The 15,301-nt window shown below is 40.0% G+C and overlaps 1 protein-coding gene across 4 annotated transcripts in view; it reads left to right on the forward strand.

The window, feature by feature from the left end:
• rxraa (retinoid X receptor, alpha a) overlaps positions 1–15,301 on the forward strand; it is a 98,654-nt gene that overhangs the window by 77,313 nt on the left and 6,040 nt on the right. For 2 of the 4 annotated variants that reach the window (XM_029515094.1, XM_029515095.1), the window contains exons 6-9: positions 4,195–4,379; positions 10,623–10,752; positions 11,979–12,111; positions 13,772–13,863. In XM_029515094.1, the coding sequence (XP_029370954.1) occupies positions 4,195–4,379; positions 10,623–10,752; positions 11,979–12,111; positions 13,772–13,863 (540 nt within the window). The remainder of the gene's footprint in view (positions 1–4,194; positions 4,380–10,622; positions 10,753–11,978; positions 12,112–13,771; positions 13,864–15,301) is intronic. The other 2 variants (XM_029515096.1, XM_029515097.1) reach the window with 1 other exon arrangement.

Below are 15,301 nucleotides of genomic sequence, written 5' to 3' on the forward strand. Positions count from 1 at the left end.
GTGTATGCACTTAATTTTGCACGATCCTAAGGGACACAATTTGACCAAAACACACAAATCAGATAAGTGCTTCTAATTGCATGGCATTGTGAAAATCTGCAGTACATTTTGTTAAATTGCGGACTGCTAATGGAATGTGCATAATGCTCGTGTCCTTTTCAGATGGAGGCAGAGGTTTTTATCTGCCACACAGAGAAGTCATAGTCAGTCTGTGTAGCTTTGGAGGACCAAATGATATTCAAAATTAAATCTGATTTAGATTTTTGGTGTTTACGCAGTTAAACAATTGCATTTACAAAGGCAAATGATATAAATTTTCTGGCGTTTGTTGTGGTGAATGTAAGTTGAATGTAAGTCCTCTACTGCCAAATCTCATTGTTATTTAGTGGTCTTAGGTTCGGCAGCCTCTTTTCAACAACCATTGCGTGGCGCTCCCAGATAAGACAAAGTCCAAAAATCTTTGAACTGAACCAAACAAAAGTGTAGGAATCAGCAAAAAGATTCCTCTACAAGTTCTTCTTTCTTATCTGTGATTGGATCATAGTCAGGAGTGAGTGTGGTTTCAGGATTGTTGGATACAATTTTTACCGCCAGAGGATGCACTGCACTGTCTGCATTTTCACACAGACGTTCCCCTTTAATGGATTGTTTGATTGCACCGTTTTCATATTCTCCCAGTGAATGAGATGAGATGGACTCTTGAGTGTCAGGGTTGTTGAACAAGGTTACCATTGCTCAATGCCAAACTTTACGGTGACCCTCAGTGTAAAAATTGGATTGGCTCCTAAAAGCAACTTGAAGGAAAGATTGCAGTATAGATGAAAACCAGAAAGACTTGACTTGTGACAGAAAAAACGTTGTCTGAGAGGTGTGAATTTTCACACTTCATGGGGGTGTTAAAAATATTAGCACTCTCAGCAGTGCTGTTAAGCTCTCCTTCACACATTGAATAAATCAATCACTGCCTCTTCCCATTATGACCAATATAGCTGCAGAATTTTCGATACAGAGTGCATAATTATACTGAGCCAAGTACAGTAAATCCAGTGAGGCTGAAGATGGAGACAGGTGCTACCCAGGTGTGTGTGTGTGTGTGTGTGTGTGTGTGTGTGTCTGAGTGTGTGTTAGGTGTAGACTGACTGCTTCAAGCTGAGCACAGAAGAAGAATGCATGTTTTTTGGGTAAATACATTATGGGTGCTATTATGTTCAAGGCCACTTTGTCTTGACCTTTACATGGCCTTCCCTCCCCTCCCACTTGCTTTTATTTATATCATTGTTGGGCTTTTTACTCCATCAAGGATATTATCATTTACTGCCTTTTGCCTCACTTTCGTCCAGGCTAAGCCTCCCCCAGCACCCCGAGGGCTGTGTTTAGAGAACAAGGCAGCAGTAGCCCAAAAGGCTAAGCGAATCCACAGAAAAACAGGATTAAATGAATTTATGCTCCCCCAGTCAGGAGAGGAAAGGAGGGGGGGGGGATAAAGCTAACATGATTTCAGCCCTACTCACCTCTCCCTGACTCCAACACAAGTATTCTACCCTTGGGCTGACCTCCACCACCAGACAGCAGTTCCTCTAAACTGGGGCCCCTTTCCCTCTCCTCGTCAAACAACCCCACCCCCCCCAACAACAACTACAGACTCTCTGATTCAGAACTTGGAAAAGAAACCATAGTCAGGGAAACGTGAGGAGACATCGTCCAGCGAACCCAGATTGTCTATAGTGTGCGTGAAACAGGGTGGTTTTCCAGGTGCATATGTCAGTTTCCATGCTGACAGACAATTCCTAAAAAAAACAAAAAAAAAACAAATCAATCATGCAATATATTGTGTTGAAAATGTTTTATTAATCCCTGTGTGGAGGACAAACTTGTGCAAAGCTGCAGGACTCTTTTTTTTTTTTTTTTTGTGGTGGTTTGAATCATGTAAATTATAGCCTTTAAAAAGACAAAAGACATACACATGCATCTTTTCCATCCTAACTGGAGGGTGAGGGTGCGGTTTGTCTTGCCTTGGCCACAGTGAGTCTTCGTGTCTGCTCAGCATATAACAGTCTCCTGTGTTTCCTCGCCAGACCAATCAGGTGATGAAACCAACACGGTTTTGCCTCAATCAGTAGACAAGACATCAGAAAGAAAAATCTCCCAGACAAAGTCTTGATTCATTTGTGTTCAGGCTTTATTTATTAAGCCTCCACGGCAATAGTCGTGGCTGTAGGCGTTGTATGTTCGCGTTTCTGCCCATCCATCCCATAGTTGTGAATGAGATATCTCAAAAACGCCTTGAGGCGATTTCTTCAAATTGGCACAAATTTCCACTGAAGGATGAACTTATGAGATTTTTGCTGCCAAAGGTCAAGTTTGTTGTGACCTCCCACTCTGGCCTTTCATTTAAAAAATGACGTATCATTACATTACATCTGGCACAAACATTCATGTGGCCTCAATGATGAACTCATCCCAATTTGACGCCAAAGGTCAATGGTCACAATGAGCTCACAACATTTTTCACCATTACTCAAGAATTCATATGCTAATGATAATGACATTCTCCGTAAATGTCTTATTGGATAAGATTTTTAAGTGCCATTTCTTTATCCAGAAGACTGAAAATCAACTTCGCTGTTACATCATTGTGTTCTGCAATAACACTTTTCTGGATAGAGGTGCACAAATGTGAGACAGTAATTCTAGTTCAAGCTGTTCTGGTGACAACACGTGACAGGCCATGCGTTATTCATACGCCTGTAAGTGTGTATAAGAGGAGCTGGCTATTTGTCACTAAGCCCTACATGAAAAAGACATCTTTTGATGAAGCAGAGAGAAAACCTTGAACATTTCTGCACTGCTGCATTGTGCTTAATGTAGGTCCAAGGTCCCAAATACATTCCATCTGCATTGTCAAAGCAATTATTGATGATTGAACTCTTGGATATGTTTACCAGCATAATACATGCAGGGTCATGCACTATTTACCGTATTTCAAAGGAACATAGATTGAAACAGCTACTTGTGCTTGTACATACTCAATGTGGGCAAGTAAACATTCATGTACACATATTTCATCTACTTGTAGATATGAACAAGGCAGCTGATGTTTACCAGAACTGACTAAAAAAAAAACCAGCAAGAGTCCAAGCAGTAAAGCAGTTCCACATGTTATTACATCTGTACAAACAATAAGACTGTGTTTCTTACCAAATCATTTCGTGTCATATTCTTTCAGCATTATTTTCTTCCTTTATGAGTTCAATAGCTAACCTGCCATTGTAAATGCTTTTCCAGCTCTTCTTGTTTGAGAAGGCCTCAAGTAAAAAACAGGTTATGGGTTCGATTCGCTGGCCTCAGGCCTTTCTGTTCAGAGATTGCATGTTCTCCCGGATAATCCAGCTTCTTTCCACTGTTCCACAGAAATGCATGTTGGGTTAAATGGGTGACTCTATACTGCCTGTAAGCAATTAGGGGGGGAATGTGAGTGTGGATACGTTTTTTTTGTCTCCTTATTTCGACCCTGCGATAAACTGGCAACCTACTCAGGGTGCACAAATGGCTGAAATAACATCACCACATTGAAATATAAACTTACGATGAACAATAGACAACCAAAGGTAAATTAGGGAAATGCAGTACTAAGAGGATTCTTAATAAACTTGAAATACCTGTATCACTTTCCCATATGGGGTTAGGTTCGTAGCTTTTGTCATATGGATGTGGGTGTGGTCTTGTTTAAAGTGGGTCGGAGAAATCTTAAAACAGCCCTGACATAGTCTCTCATACAAAGTTATTTTATCTATGCAATCAAAAAGACTCACATTATCAAATTTGAATTCATGTCATTGTGATTTTGATGCGTTTTTGTATTTGGTGAGTGGAAGCTTACTGCTAACGTCCATTATGTGCTGCTTTACTGGTGGTTCATTGTTGAGCCACCAGTTAAGCTGATCAACCAGATTTTTGCTGCTGCTGGAAACAGATCCTATGATGAAGTGGTGAGACTGATATAACTGGTAAACATACAGCAAAATTCAAAACAATGACCTAAAGTAGGCAAAAACACCCAGAGTTTTGATAAGTACATATTGATCAAGGCTGGATTGTTCTCAAAATGGCTTTGTCATCTAAAGTCATAACAATCATGAATCTGACTTTTAACACACAAATTAACTTGAAAACAGCAGTAGTGACCGGAACCAGTTTTGTTACATGCAGCCGTTCAGGAGGAGCGCCAGCGAGCCAAGGACAAAAATGAGAATGAGGTGGAGTCCACCAGCTGCGCCAACGAGGACATGCCCGTGGAAAAGATCCTGGAAGCCGAGCAGGCGGTGGAACCCAAAACAGAGACCTACATTGAGACCAACCTCGGTGTGCCATCAAACTCGGTGAGTTGGCACTTCATACATTGTTTCTCCACCAACCCATCACTTTATTTTCACACTTATGCACACACGCTTACACACAGTGGGTGATTGCTGATGGGAAGAATATGCTCTCTCATGTTTACTCCCAAATTGCATTGGATAAAATGATCACTATTCTTCCTGTTCTTCCATCAAGTCCACAGCCACTGATATACTAATTTCTGCAGGTGCATTGAAATTAGCCACATAAAACAGGAGAAGTCATTTAAAAAATAAGTTGACGCCTCCTCTTTGTGTACTTTCTTAATGCATTTAATGACAATCAGAAAACAGTGTACCTTTTTGTGAGATTCATTTTGTTATTTAGTTGTGTGCATAGAGGAAAAAAAGGCTCGCATGAGTCATCATCCTTTGTTTTAACCTCAGTATTAATCATTGCTTGGAGGGTTTATTAGATTTTCTTTTATGGAGATGCGGTCAGAAGTAAGGTGAAATACTAAATTTAGAGATTAGCTTTTTTTTTTTTTTTTTTTTTTTTTCACCATTTAGTTTCAAATGTTGGAAACTCGTAATCTCTCATGTGAAAGCTGAAATAGTCCACACAGATACAAGGTTTGATCATTTTCTTTAAACAAATTCCTTTAAATCTATACTAAATACTGTAAAGCAGAGTGTTTTACAGGGACTTATGACTGATAAGTTATGACGGTAAACTTTTGCCACGGGCTGTCAATTTAACTGTCCAAAAGTCCAAAGCTTCTGCCAGTAAAACTTATCGAAGAGAACTCACCAAAAGGTTTTTTTCAGATTTCTGATTTTCACATTTAGCGTTAAAATGTTTCTGCGTGGAGTCAATTTACGATCATTTTGTTCCTTATTTATTTTTTTTCAGTTCCCTGTCAAATAACCCATGGTTGTTTTTGTTGTGGAGTCAAAAGCTGGTAGAGATGTTAATTAACATCAGATGTGAGAACTGGTTTTTCCCTCTTTACTTTGGTCCCTTTGGAGGTTTACCTGTTCATCTTGCAGTGGCTCCCTTTCTCAGCTGTGCGTTGCCTCATCTATCCCCCTGTCATCGGGCACTGTGGGCTGTCTTTGACACATAGGAGACGAAGAATGATGAATAATGCAACACGCAGACTATTCCTGAAAGCATCTCCAAAAAAGCCCCAGCTTTTTCAGGAATTCTGCTGAGAGGAGCTGTGCAGGGAGAAAGGGGGGCATCACAGAGCGAGGGAGACTGGAGAAAGAGAAAAAGGGAGAGGGCCCCTACATGGATTCTTCTGCTTCAGGGGAGGGAATTGTCCTGTGAAATAAAGGTAGAAATGCGAAGATGGTTATGTGAGTAAATGGGAGCTATTTTCGGGGGGCCAGAAAATAACTACTGTATAGGAGATGAGCGTTGATATTGGGGAGAGAGAGTCACAAGAGAGCAGCCAGCAACCTAGATGCACTAATGCACTAAGTGTGTTTGGGCTGAGCCCCAGTAGCTCCCTGGATGCCCCTGTCTGCCCAATACCAAAAAGAGGAAGTGTTCTGACGGGCTACAGAGGAAATAAAAACAGCACTTATGTTATCAGCCTTCAATTGGTTCACGTTACTGAGTCTGAATAAGTTGTAGTAACAATACTACAAGATTTGTAGCATAATTGTTTTTGTATCTAGTCTGAAACATTTTGGTTTGGATCAGTTTGATTGTGCATCTCCAAAATTGCAGAAGTTAACATTTTTTAAAAGTAAAATGTGCCCAAAGGTTTTTGTGCGTTTTTGGCTCGTAAGGAGTGTTTTAGTTCTACAGAGACACCCTAACCTACAAACCACACTCCCTAGACATAAAGCCACATGTGTTTTGATACAAATAAAATCAGCTATTTATATATATTATTTATATATATTATTATTATATTTATTTATTCTTTTTTTTGGGATAAGCATTTCATCAACTGCGATAAACAATGGGTTTTGGTTTGATTTTTTTTTTTGTCAGATTTCTTAATTTTGGCACATTTTGTTGCCACCAAACATATAAAAATTTATAAAATTGACATTTTTCAATAGCATCAATAAATCCTAATTCTAAATTCGACAAAAATTTTCCGATCAGGTTGAAGTAACGTCATTAGAAATGAAGAGAATGCCTATTTTGTTCCATTTACACAATAAAGTGTTCACAAGGTAAAGGTGCTCTAATATTTTGTGAAACAAATGTATATTGATGTGAAAAATAACTTTTTTATTATTCAAAAATGGATGTATGGTATATAGCTCCCTAACCCAGTATGTCAGCTTTGTGATAATAACATCTTGATTCAGGGTCATTTCTTAAGGTTCCACAATGAGTTGAGTGTTACTCAAGTTATATGCCAGGCTTTATTGCTTTAGAACTGCTGCCAAGACTTTTGTTTGTATATGTTAAAGCTCAGTCTACCCTATTCACTGTATTTTTCTACTTAAGGCCTCAAGGTCCAATATGTGGAAGTGCAGATACTTTCAGCTCTTTGTGCCAATGTTTTAAGATATTCTTTTCTCAACCTTTGGGTGTCTTCCCAGAGCAGAAAGAAATGAAGTTTCACCTTTTTTATGAGAAATTTTGAGAGCTTAGAACAACACAAAACAAACCACCTCCATTGTGTCACAGTGGCAGCGCAAATCTCAAGAGACTCAAAACATGAGGAGGTGGCGCAATAGGAAGGTTTCCATCCACTTCAACAACACATGGTGTTTGAGTTATTGGGATGGGAGAGAACTGTTGCACCAGCGGCTGTTGCTCATTGGTTATGTCTCCCTGCTGATGTCCATAACTGGCAGGTGGATAGAGGTGGCTGTATGGGCAATTAGTCCGCCAGTAGGGTGAACAGTTAACAGTGCCAAGCCGCAGGAGATCTTCTGTGTTCAGTCTAAAAACTGACAAGTTACAATATAATATTAATATAAATATAATACATACAATGCTCAGTACCAGTCCTTTTTTTTCGTACTGAAGTGGCACTCAGGCTCTCCTGACCACCAGGACTTCCCTTCTCAGTGCTGAGCCCCTGCCTCAGGCTCTGCGAGGACTCCATTGAGAGGCATTGCCCCATGCTATAATTAATCACAGAGCCATGAGTGTACACCATAAATGAGCCACCACCTCTGCCTAAATGACAGGGGTCTGGCCAAGCTGAATAAAGTGTGTTTATCTCATGGTGACCTAGAACAGGTCAAACACACATTAGTAATTTACCTTCAATCAAACAAGGAGACTTTTCTTCTTAACAATGAAGGGGAGAGGAAAAATGCTGTCAGTGACTGATGCTGAGGGGGTGCCTTCACTTGGATATATATGTATATATATATATATATTTATTTTTTTTACTTTATTTCAGGGAAGCGGTTTTATCGTGAATGAATGGATTTGTGTAAAGATAGAGTTTCTAAGTTTTGTTCAAGTTAAGCAAGGAAACATTGCTGAAGATTCCTCCCCACACATGAGGACAGTTTCTTTTTCCACTTGAAAGAAGAGGGGACTTCATTTTCATGCTGATCGGTATGAGTACCCAATTTTCTCTCCATTGTCACGCTAATATAGTCTGGTTAAAGGGGTATAATAAAAAATTGAAAGGCAAATCTTTCGTCTCTCCTCTTTAAGTGATGAAATTTTCATACGACCATGTGCAGGCCTGGCATTTCTCTAAGTTGGGATGATCGAGCACGTCACTCGAGTGTACGACAAACCCTTTGTTTTGCTGGGGATAAACATAGAAGTGTTTGTGGCAGGCGTTCAGAAAATCTGTTCGAGGAGCCAAGGATCCAGTAATTCAAAATGTCTTCTTCTACTTATCGTCTCTATTTTTTGTCCCAGCTGTCCAGAGTGATTTTCACAGTAAAAGAGGAGGAAGCAGCTCAGCTCCTTCTGTTGAGGTGTGACATATTCCCATGTGGCCTTTTATACTGTACACAGAGGTTAATATTATTCCCCCACAGGTCACAGTCAGCTCCTCCATTGTGGCTTGATAACTGCTGCTCTGTGACTCAAACAGTAAGTACAGTAATGTGATGCCCAAGGATTGTTGTAAGGAAGTTTAAGTTTCCCCTGTCATCTCCACAGACAGAGGCAAAGAAACCAGGTCAGTGTAAACACGGCTAAGATAGTCATACAACATTCATGAGGCTTGTCGTGTTTAACGAGAACCCTGGGACTTGTATTCATATGAGGAAGGGTGGCTCGGCCGTACCGCACAATGAAGCCCCCGTTTGTATTCTTTTGTGTTGGCCAAGGCTGCCCTTTGAATTAGCTCTTTTTTATTGTTGTTGTTTTTTGGGGTTTTTCTTTCTTTTCTTTTCTTTTTCTTTTTTTTTTTTTTTTAGAGGAAGCACAGCTCATGAAAACTGTCACGCTGAACTGTGCTGTCCACATCTCCCACGGAGCTCAGATGCTGAAATATTCATAAGATGCCTTTTTAATTTTTTTCCCCCCCAAGAAAAAAAAAGTCAAGTTTCAGTTTTCACAAAAAAGTGTAGTCTTTGTATGTAAAGTTTTTCAGACATCAGTTGCATATCTGTAATACACTGTAGTGAGTGTGAGGTTCAAACCACAGGAAGAAAATGTGGAGGAGAAGACGGGCAAGTCTGTGGCCTGTATATTATTAAAGGATAGTGTGAGCGGAGAGATGTTTTCTCCTTCATCTTGAACTAATCTTCTCTTGAGAGCTGCAGTTGGTGCTGGGATCCTCTGAGCTTTTAGCATTGATCTGTGGGATTTGGCTGAGGAACTTGGGGAGAAGTTGCAGAGTTTTTGTCTGAGTGTGAGTTCACACAGGGATACTTTGCATTTAAGGATGTTTACTTGATTTAAAATTATGCGCAAAAGCGCGTGCATAAAGTCTTTGTTGACTTCCACACGTGTCAAGGGTATGCACTCCTGGGATGACGATAAATGACAGTATTGTTTTGAATATTTTTCTCCTCTTCTGCCCAGATAAATTTACATCGTTGTGAATCAGTCATACTGTATGTGCATTGCATTAGTATTCCACAACTCCTTGTAAACTCCCTCTGGGTTAAGGAATAACATTTCCAAACCTCCATGTATCAAGACATTTAAGGACAGACAGTCATTGTATGTGAACTGCTTCGTAAATTTCACACAGCAGCTACAGGGCTCATGGAACTCTGGTATATATTCCCTGGTCACATAAACTGCAGTTGATATCTTACATTTTACAGATTTTTACTTCAGTGACAATGGCATTTTGTAAACTGTGCTTAAAAAAGCAAAACAAAACAAAACAATAATAATCTGACTGAACGTGACCAAATAATATATCTCAACAGTTCAACAAAATGTAAACTTCTGATGGAGAAAAGGGGGTTCTAGACCATAATGGCCAACATAATTATGTCCATATCTCAGAGCTGTAGGAGCCATCCGTTGAATTTCTTCAAGCTCTTATCTCCCCTCTCAAGGCCTAAGTAGGTCTAATGAAGTGGAATCAATAAAGGATTGTAGCTTTCCTTTATTCACCTGGACCTTTCATCTCACTGGGGAACTAGTTAATGTCCGTATTTTGGGCACTAAATGGACAATGTACTACCAAGAGCAGCTTGTTTCTGCAGTCATATTATCAAAAACTGGTGTTTTCTGTTACTATTTCTTTGTTTGTTTTTTAATTTTTAAACATAACTAAAAATGTTGACTTTGAATCTATGAAAAACTTATATGAAAAAAGCTACAGCAAGGACACAAACTACAAGATACAGCGATTTATATTAGTGATAATTACACAATCGTTATCATGTGGGCTGCAGCGGGTAAATATGAATGATCATTATATGCAACAGTTTTCAGATTTTATAAAGATGTGTCTGGTCTGGTAATAACCTCATTCTAACTCCTAAGAGCTGGCTCTGTAGTGGAGTGCCAGTGAAGTGTCAGAAGGGGCCTCTTGAGCTCCACTAGCTGTTCAAAAGGCTGATTTGTGTGTCAGCTAAAAGGTCCCCAAAGAAAGAGCCTGCGAGGCAAAAGTTGTTTTTTCACCGGCAGCTCTCTGCAGGTAATTCCTCCACGAGCTGGGACAGAATCACTGTTTGTTTTGTCTTCCTACGTGTTCCTCTTCAGAGGAAATTATTCACAGTGTAGTACTCATCTTGGCTAGTGTGTGTAAACGCACAAAGTTATTTAGCTCAGCCAAGAGAAACAGACAAAAACAAAAATATGGCACCTATTCATTTCAAGAATTGCTAGTATTTATAACTTTTTTAACTTGCGTCTGTGTTTTCTTGCAGCCTAACGACCCGGTGACAAATATCTGTCAGGCGGCTGACAAACAACTCTTTACCCTGGTGGAGTGGGCCAAGAGGATCCCCCACTTCTCTGAGCTGCCACTGGACGACCAGGTCATCCTTCTACGAGCAGGTCTGTCACGGAAGGCTTTTCAAAAAGCAGCCTGATGTGTAAACAAAACCAATACCATCTCTGTTCCAAAATGACCCCGCCATGAGATATGTAATTATATAGCACCTAGTATCAAATAAAACACAAGTAAACAGCTTTATCGTTCTTAAAATGATGGATAGATACCTATTTTGTTGGTATATAGTCAGGAAAGGAAGCCTCATCTGTTCTAGCTGATAAAGGAGAAGACACTCTGCAGACAACTGCAGAGGCTAGTGGGAGCTTGCTGCCTCCATCTAGGAAGAAAAATCCATGCAAAAATAGAAGTTGAATAGATTAATCTGCTGAATAACTTACTAACTGTTGGTCATGTAACTGAGAAAAACATCAGACCCAACAAGGTCGGAATGGCTCATTGAGTGTATCTGCTATATGTGGAAAAGCAAGTTCACCACCAAGGATCGCAGAAGCAGCAATATATGTGAATCATCTGTCACTGTTCTATTCACCAGCAACACATGCAGGAAGGTCTTTTGGGTTCTCTCAACACATTACCCTTGTTTCCTGTTGCTTCTAATTTCGCCATTATATTCTAAAACCACCTCTGGGGGAAAAAAATGCTATTACACACCTATCCCTTACTGTGAAAAAAATCCCCCCGTTATTCCTTATCTGTCACACATACACCGATGGAAAGACTTCAGCAAAGCAGAGAGACATTATTCTGGAGAGCTCTGAGGTTTTCTATAAATAACTGCTTTAGTTCTGCTGTATCACAGATAAAAGCATCCCAGCTTCTCTCATACCCAACTCAACTCTGGGGAGAAGAGGCAAGTGTTGCCAGGCAGAACAGTTAAAGGAGCCCTGTCACTCAAAAGGCAGCATCTTGTGTCTTCAGTGCTCTCTGTGTCAAGCCCATGCTTTGGCACATCAAGGCGGTTGTCTTTATTGTGGTGGCAGGCGCAGTTCATCCCTTTTACACGCTTGTCCCTCAGAAAGCATGATTCGAATGTCTTAGTAATAACCTGATGCCTGTGCTTGAGAAAGCTGCATGCTTTTGCCGCACAGCTTAATTGATTCATTGAAATTCTCCCTTTGTTGTCAGTTTAATTTTGCTTGAATGCTGTGTGAACTTCTGTTCTGGGATTTGCTTGGAGTTTTTTTTTTTTTTTATTATTATTTATTTTTATTTTTTATTTTTTTTACCTCATACTTTTCCTCAATCCCTTTCCCTATCTCTCCCTCAGGTTGGAATGAGCTCCTCATTGCATCATTTTCGCACCGTTCGATAGCAGTTAAAGACGGGATTCTGTTGGCAACCGGGCTGCATGTGCACCGCAACAGCGCTCATAGTGCCGGAGTGGGAGCCATCTTTGACAGGTCATTATTACCTTATTATTAATTAATTATCCACCTAGAAACAGCCATCTATCTATTATCAGACAGAAAAAGAAGCACCTTGTGTGTAACTGCATCTTATTTATACAGTTATGTATTTATTGTTTTAGGAATCACCAATCAGCAATTAATAATGACCACTAAGTTTTGACAAATTAAATTGGCTTTGCCCTTTTATGATTTATTAATGCCTTATTATTGATCTATGATAATCAATAAAACACCTACTACTAATAATGTAATAGTTACAACATGAATCCTTAATTAGAAAGCAATCTAATTCTTTGCTACATATTAAAGTGTCTTTCACATAAATATTCCACCTTCACTGAGACTCCTAGGTGTGCTTCATGAAAGGCCACACAGTACAGGAACCATATCACTTACCTCCAGTGTATGAAATATGTACAGCTGTGCGCATCAAGGGTCAAACAGGATTACTGACCTGCCCAGAAGAAAAACGAAAGACAGTCACAGTGCAGTTGGATGTGTGCAGGAACCATCTTGGTCACTAGTATTGACTCTCCAGGTCAGTGACCTGTCTGTCACACTGAAACCTGCAGCATTACATCTGAAGCTGGGCTGAGATACACTATGTGGAAATTCATAAAAGATTCAAGTCAATTGTGTATCAGGTGTTTTTATTATGGATTGTCATTTTTGATAATTGCCATCTGTACACAACAATTAACCACTCAGACAATTCACTAAGAAAAAGAAAAATGCAGCTTTCGTCATCAAATCCACAGCTATTCCGCTGAATATCTGTGTCTTCTTCTCTCTTCTTTTCTCTGTGCTTCACCAGTTTCTGCACTCGCTGATCGACGTTCACTGCCACGGGACATATTCCATCTCTGCATTAACTGTGGCAAGCATTAAGATACAGAGAACTGATGATGTTATTTTATCTACTCCCCTCTCTTTTCACCATACAAATGAAGAGCCTGATTAACTTAACCACTTGAGTTGCCTCTTTTTCTTCTTCTTCTTTTTTTTTTTTTCCCTTTCCTCTTCATGAGCCCTGTTGTCCTCGGAGCAAATTAAATTAGAATGAGCTAAGAGCCACAATTGACTTTACTACGCGAGCGTGAGGGGGAGAAAGAAACAAGAGTGAGAGGGAAAATAAAGAATACTGGGGAGAGGGTGTGACCGAGTCAAAGAGGGGTGAGGAGTTCGAGAGACTCCGTGCTCTGACCCTCCCACCAGTGATGTCACACACAGACAGTGGGAGCTCGGGTGTTAGATTACAGCTTGTGTTTACTCTGTGGCTTTCCTTTTATGAAAACCATGTACTAAATATAATTGCTTTGCAGGGTTGTAAACTTTTCCACTGATATAACTGTGCCTCTGTGGACTGAGAGGGCGCTTGTGTGTTTTATTTGTTTTTAAATAGATGTGAGCTGGATAGCAGTTAAAACATATTTTTAATGTCCTCATCTGGATGTGGATGATTCACATGAAGCATGGTGTGTCATTTACAAATGCTGCCAGTTAGACAATTAGATGGTTTCCTGTGAATTTCTCTGCTACGAAAGCTCTCTAGTAGCCAAGAGGAATTAGACTTGAAATAGTATTCTACCTCTGATTTTAATCAAGCCAAATGTCTAACTTTGTGGTGGTGTTTTTGCCCTTTTTTGTGCAGAGTGCTCACAGAGCTGGTGTCTAAGATGAGGGACATGCAGATGGATAAGACAGAACTGGGGTGCCTTCGAGCTATAGTCCTTTTCAACCCAGGTAACAATCACAATGCGTGTGCTTTCACTGATGTAAATTTCTTGTTTCAAAGGTGGTGGGCGGTGGTTGGTTGGAGCATATGCTTTAGAAAGCTGTCTTTTAGTTTCAGCTGAACCTGGAACCAAAGCAATCAACTGATTATCAGAATACAGCATGTGGAGTTTTTATTAAACTTTCCCAATCTGTGTGAGTTGTTGGGCTGAGTAGAACTGTTTTCATTTAAAGAAGGGGGAAAAAAAGCATCAAACTAACCTTCACAATACTATAATAGAATATGACTCATTAGGCCTACAGTCATTCTCAAAATAAACTCTATATTTTGAGCATGAAACACTCTCTGCCTGAAGACTTGAAATAGGACTTTAAAATTGCCAGACTTCCTCAGCTTGAGTTTGTTTATAATAGAGTGCAACAGTGACTTTTCACACTTTTCACAGTGGGGTGTCTATCCATCCATATCCATCCATCCATCTATTCCTCAAACCACACCTGCAGCATAACCCACAACGCCACTGCCCTTTAGCTTTAAAAAGTTTTTCCTGTTTTCACCAAAATATGTGTCTTCAGGTTGAGGTTTATTGCTTCAGAAGCGATGATAGCAGGGTGCACAGGGCGTATTTAGTCTTATGTTTGGGACAGACTGAGCATATAGATGGAGAAGAGGATTATGATCCAGGAAAGAAAAAAAAAATAAAAACATGTCCATCATTAAGGAAGTGACTTCAAGGAGTGAGGAAGGAATTTTGTTTTTCCAATGAACTCATCATCAATGTAACATAACGGGGGCTTCTGTTTGTTCTTTTTTAACCTAACTGTTGACTCTCGATCCTTTAAAACGTATGGAACCTCTGCAAAGTACTGAGGTAAAAGAGCACAAAAAAGAAGCTTATAAAATATATATTTTATCAACACAATTTTTTTTTTCTTATTGTATATTACAACATCTTCTCTCCAAAATATGGCCATGGAAAAGCAATTTCTGCTGAGGCATCACTCCATCTGGCAATGTGCTGGTTTGTATTTAAACCTCATCCACATGGCACCAAAGTTTGCTAAACCATACCATCAGTGTGTCCCAGGTTTTTAATGACACAGTGTGGGAGCCTCCGTCCGCCCCACAGTCCCACTGTGGCCCCCAAACACTGACCCTCTGTGCTCCACATTTTGTTCAGGCCAAATCCAGACCTACTGGCCCTGGTTCACTTCTGAGCTTTATTCCTTGTTAATTAGGGGTTCGAAAGACTGGTCTGACTGAGAAAGCAGAGGGCGGTGAAGAAGGGGACATTGAAGCTAAAAAGGCCCTTGGTCCTCCCTTTCCCACACTGTGATCTGGTCCAGCCATTAGCTACAACAAATGTTCATTCATTGTTGATCAATTGTGCAAAGCTGTGTTCATCAGAAATGTTAATCAGTGGCATGTTTGTGTTGTTAATCAAAG

The sequence above is a fragment of the Echeneis naucrates genome, chromosome 12 (genome assembly GCF_900963305.1).
Source record: "Echeneis naucrates chromosome 12, fEcheNa1.1, whole genome shotgun sequence".
In the NCBI taxonomy this organism is placed as follows: domain Eukaryota; kingdom Metazoa; phylum Chordata; class Actinopteri; order Carangiformes; family Echeneidae; genus Echeneis; species Echeneis naucrates.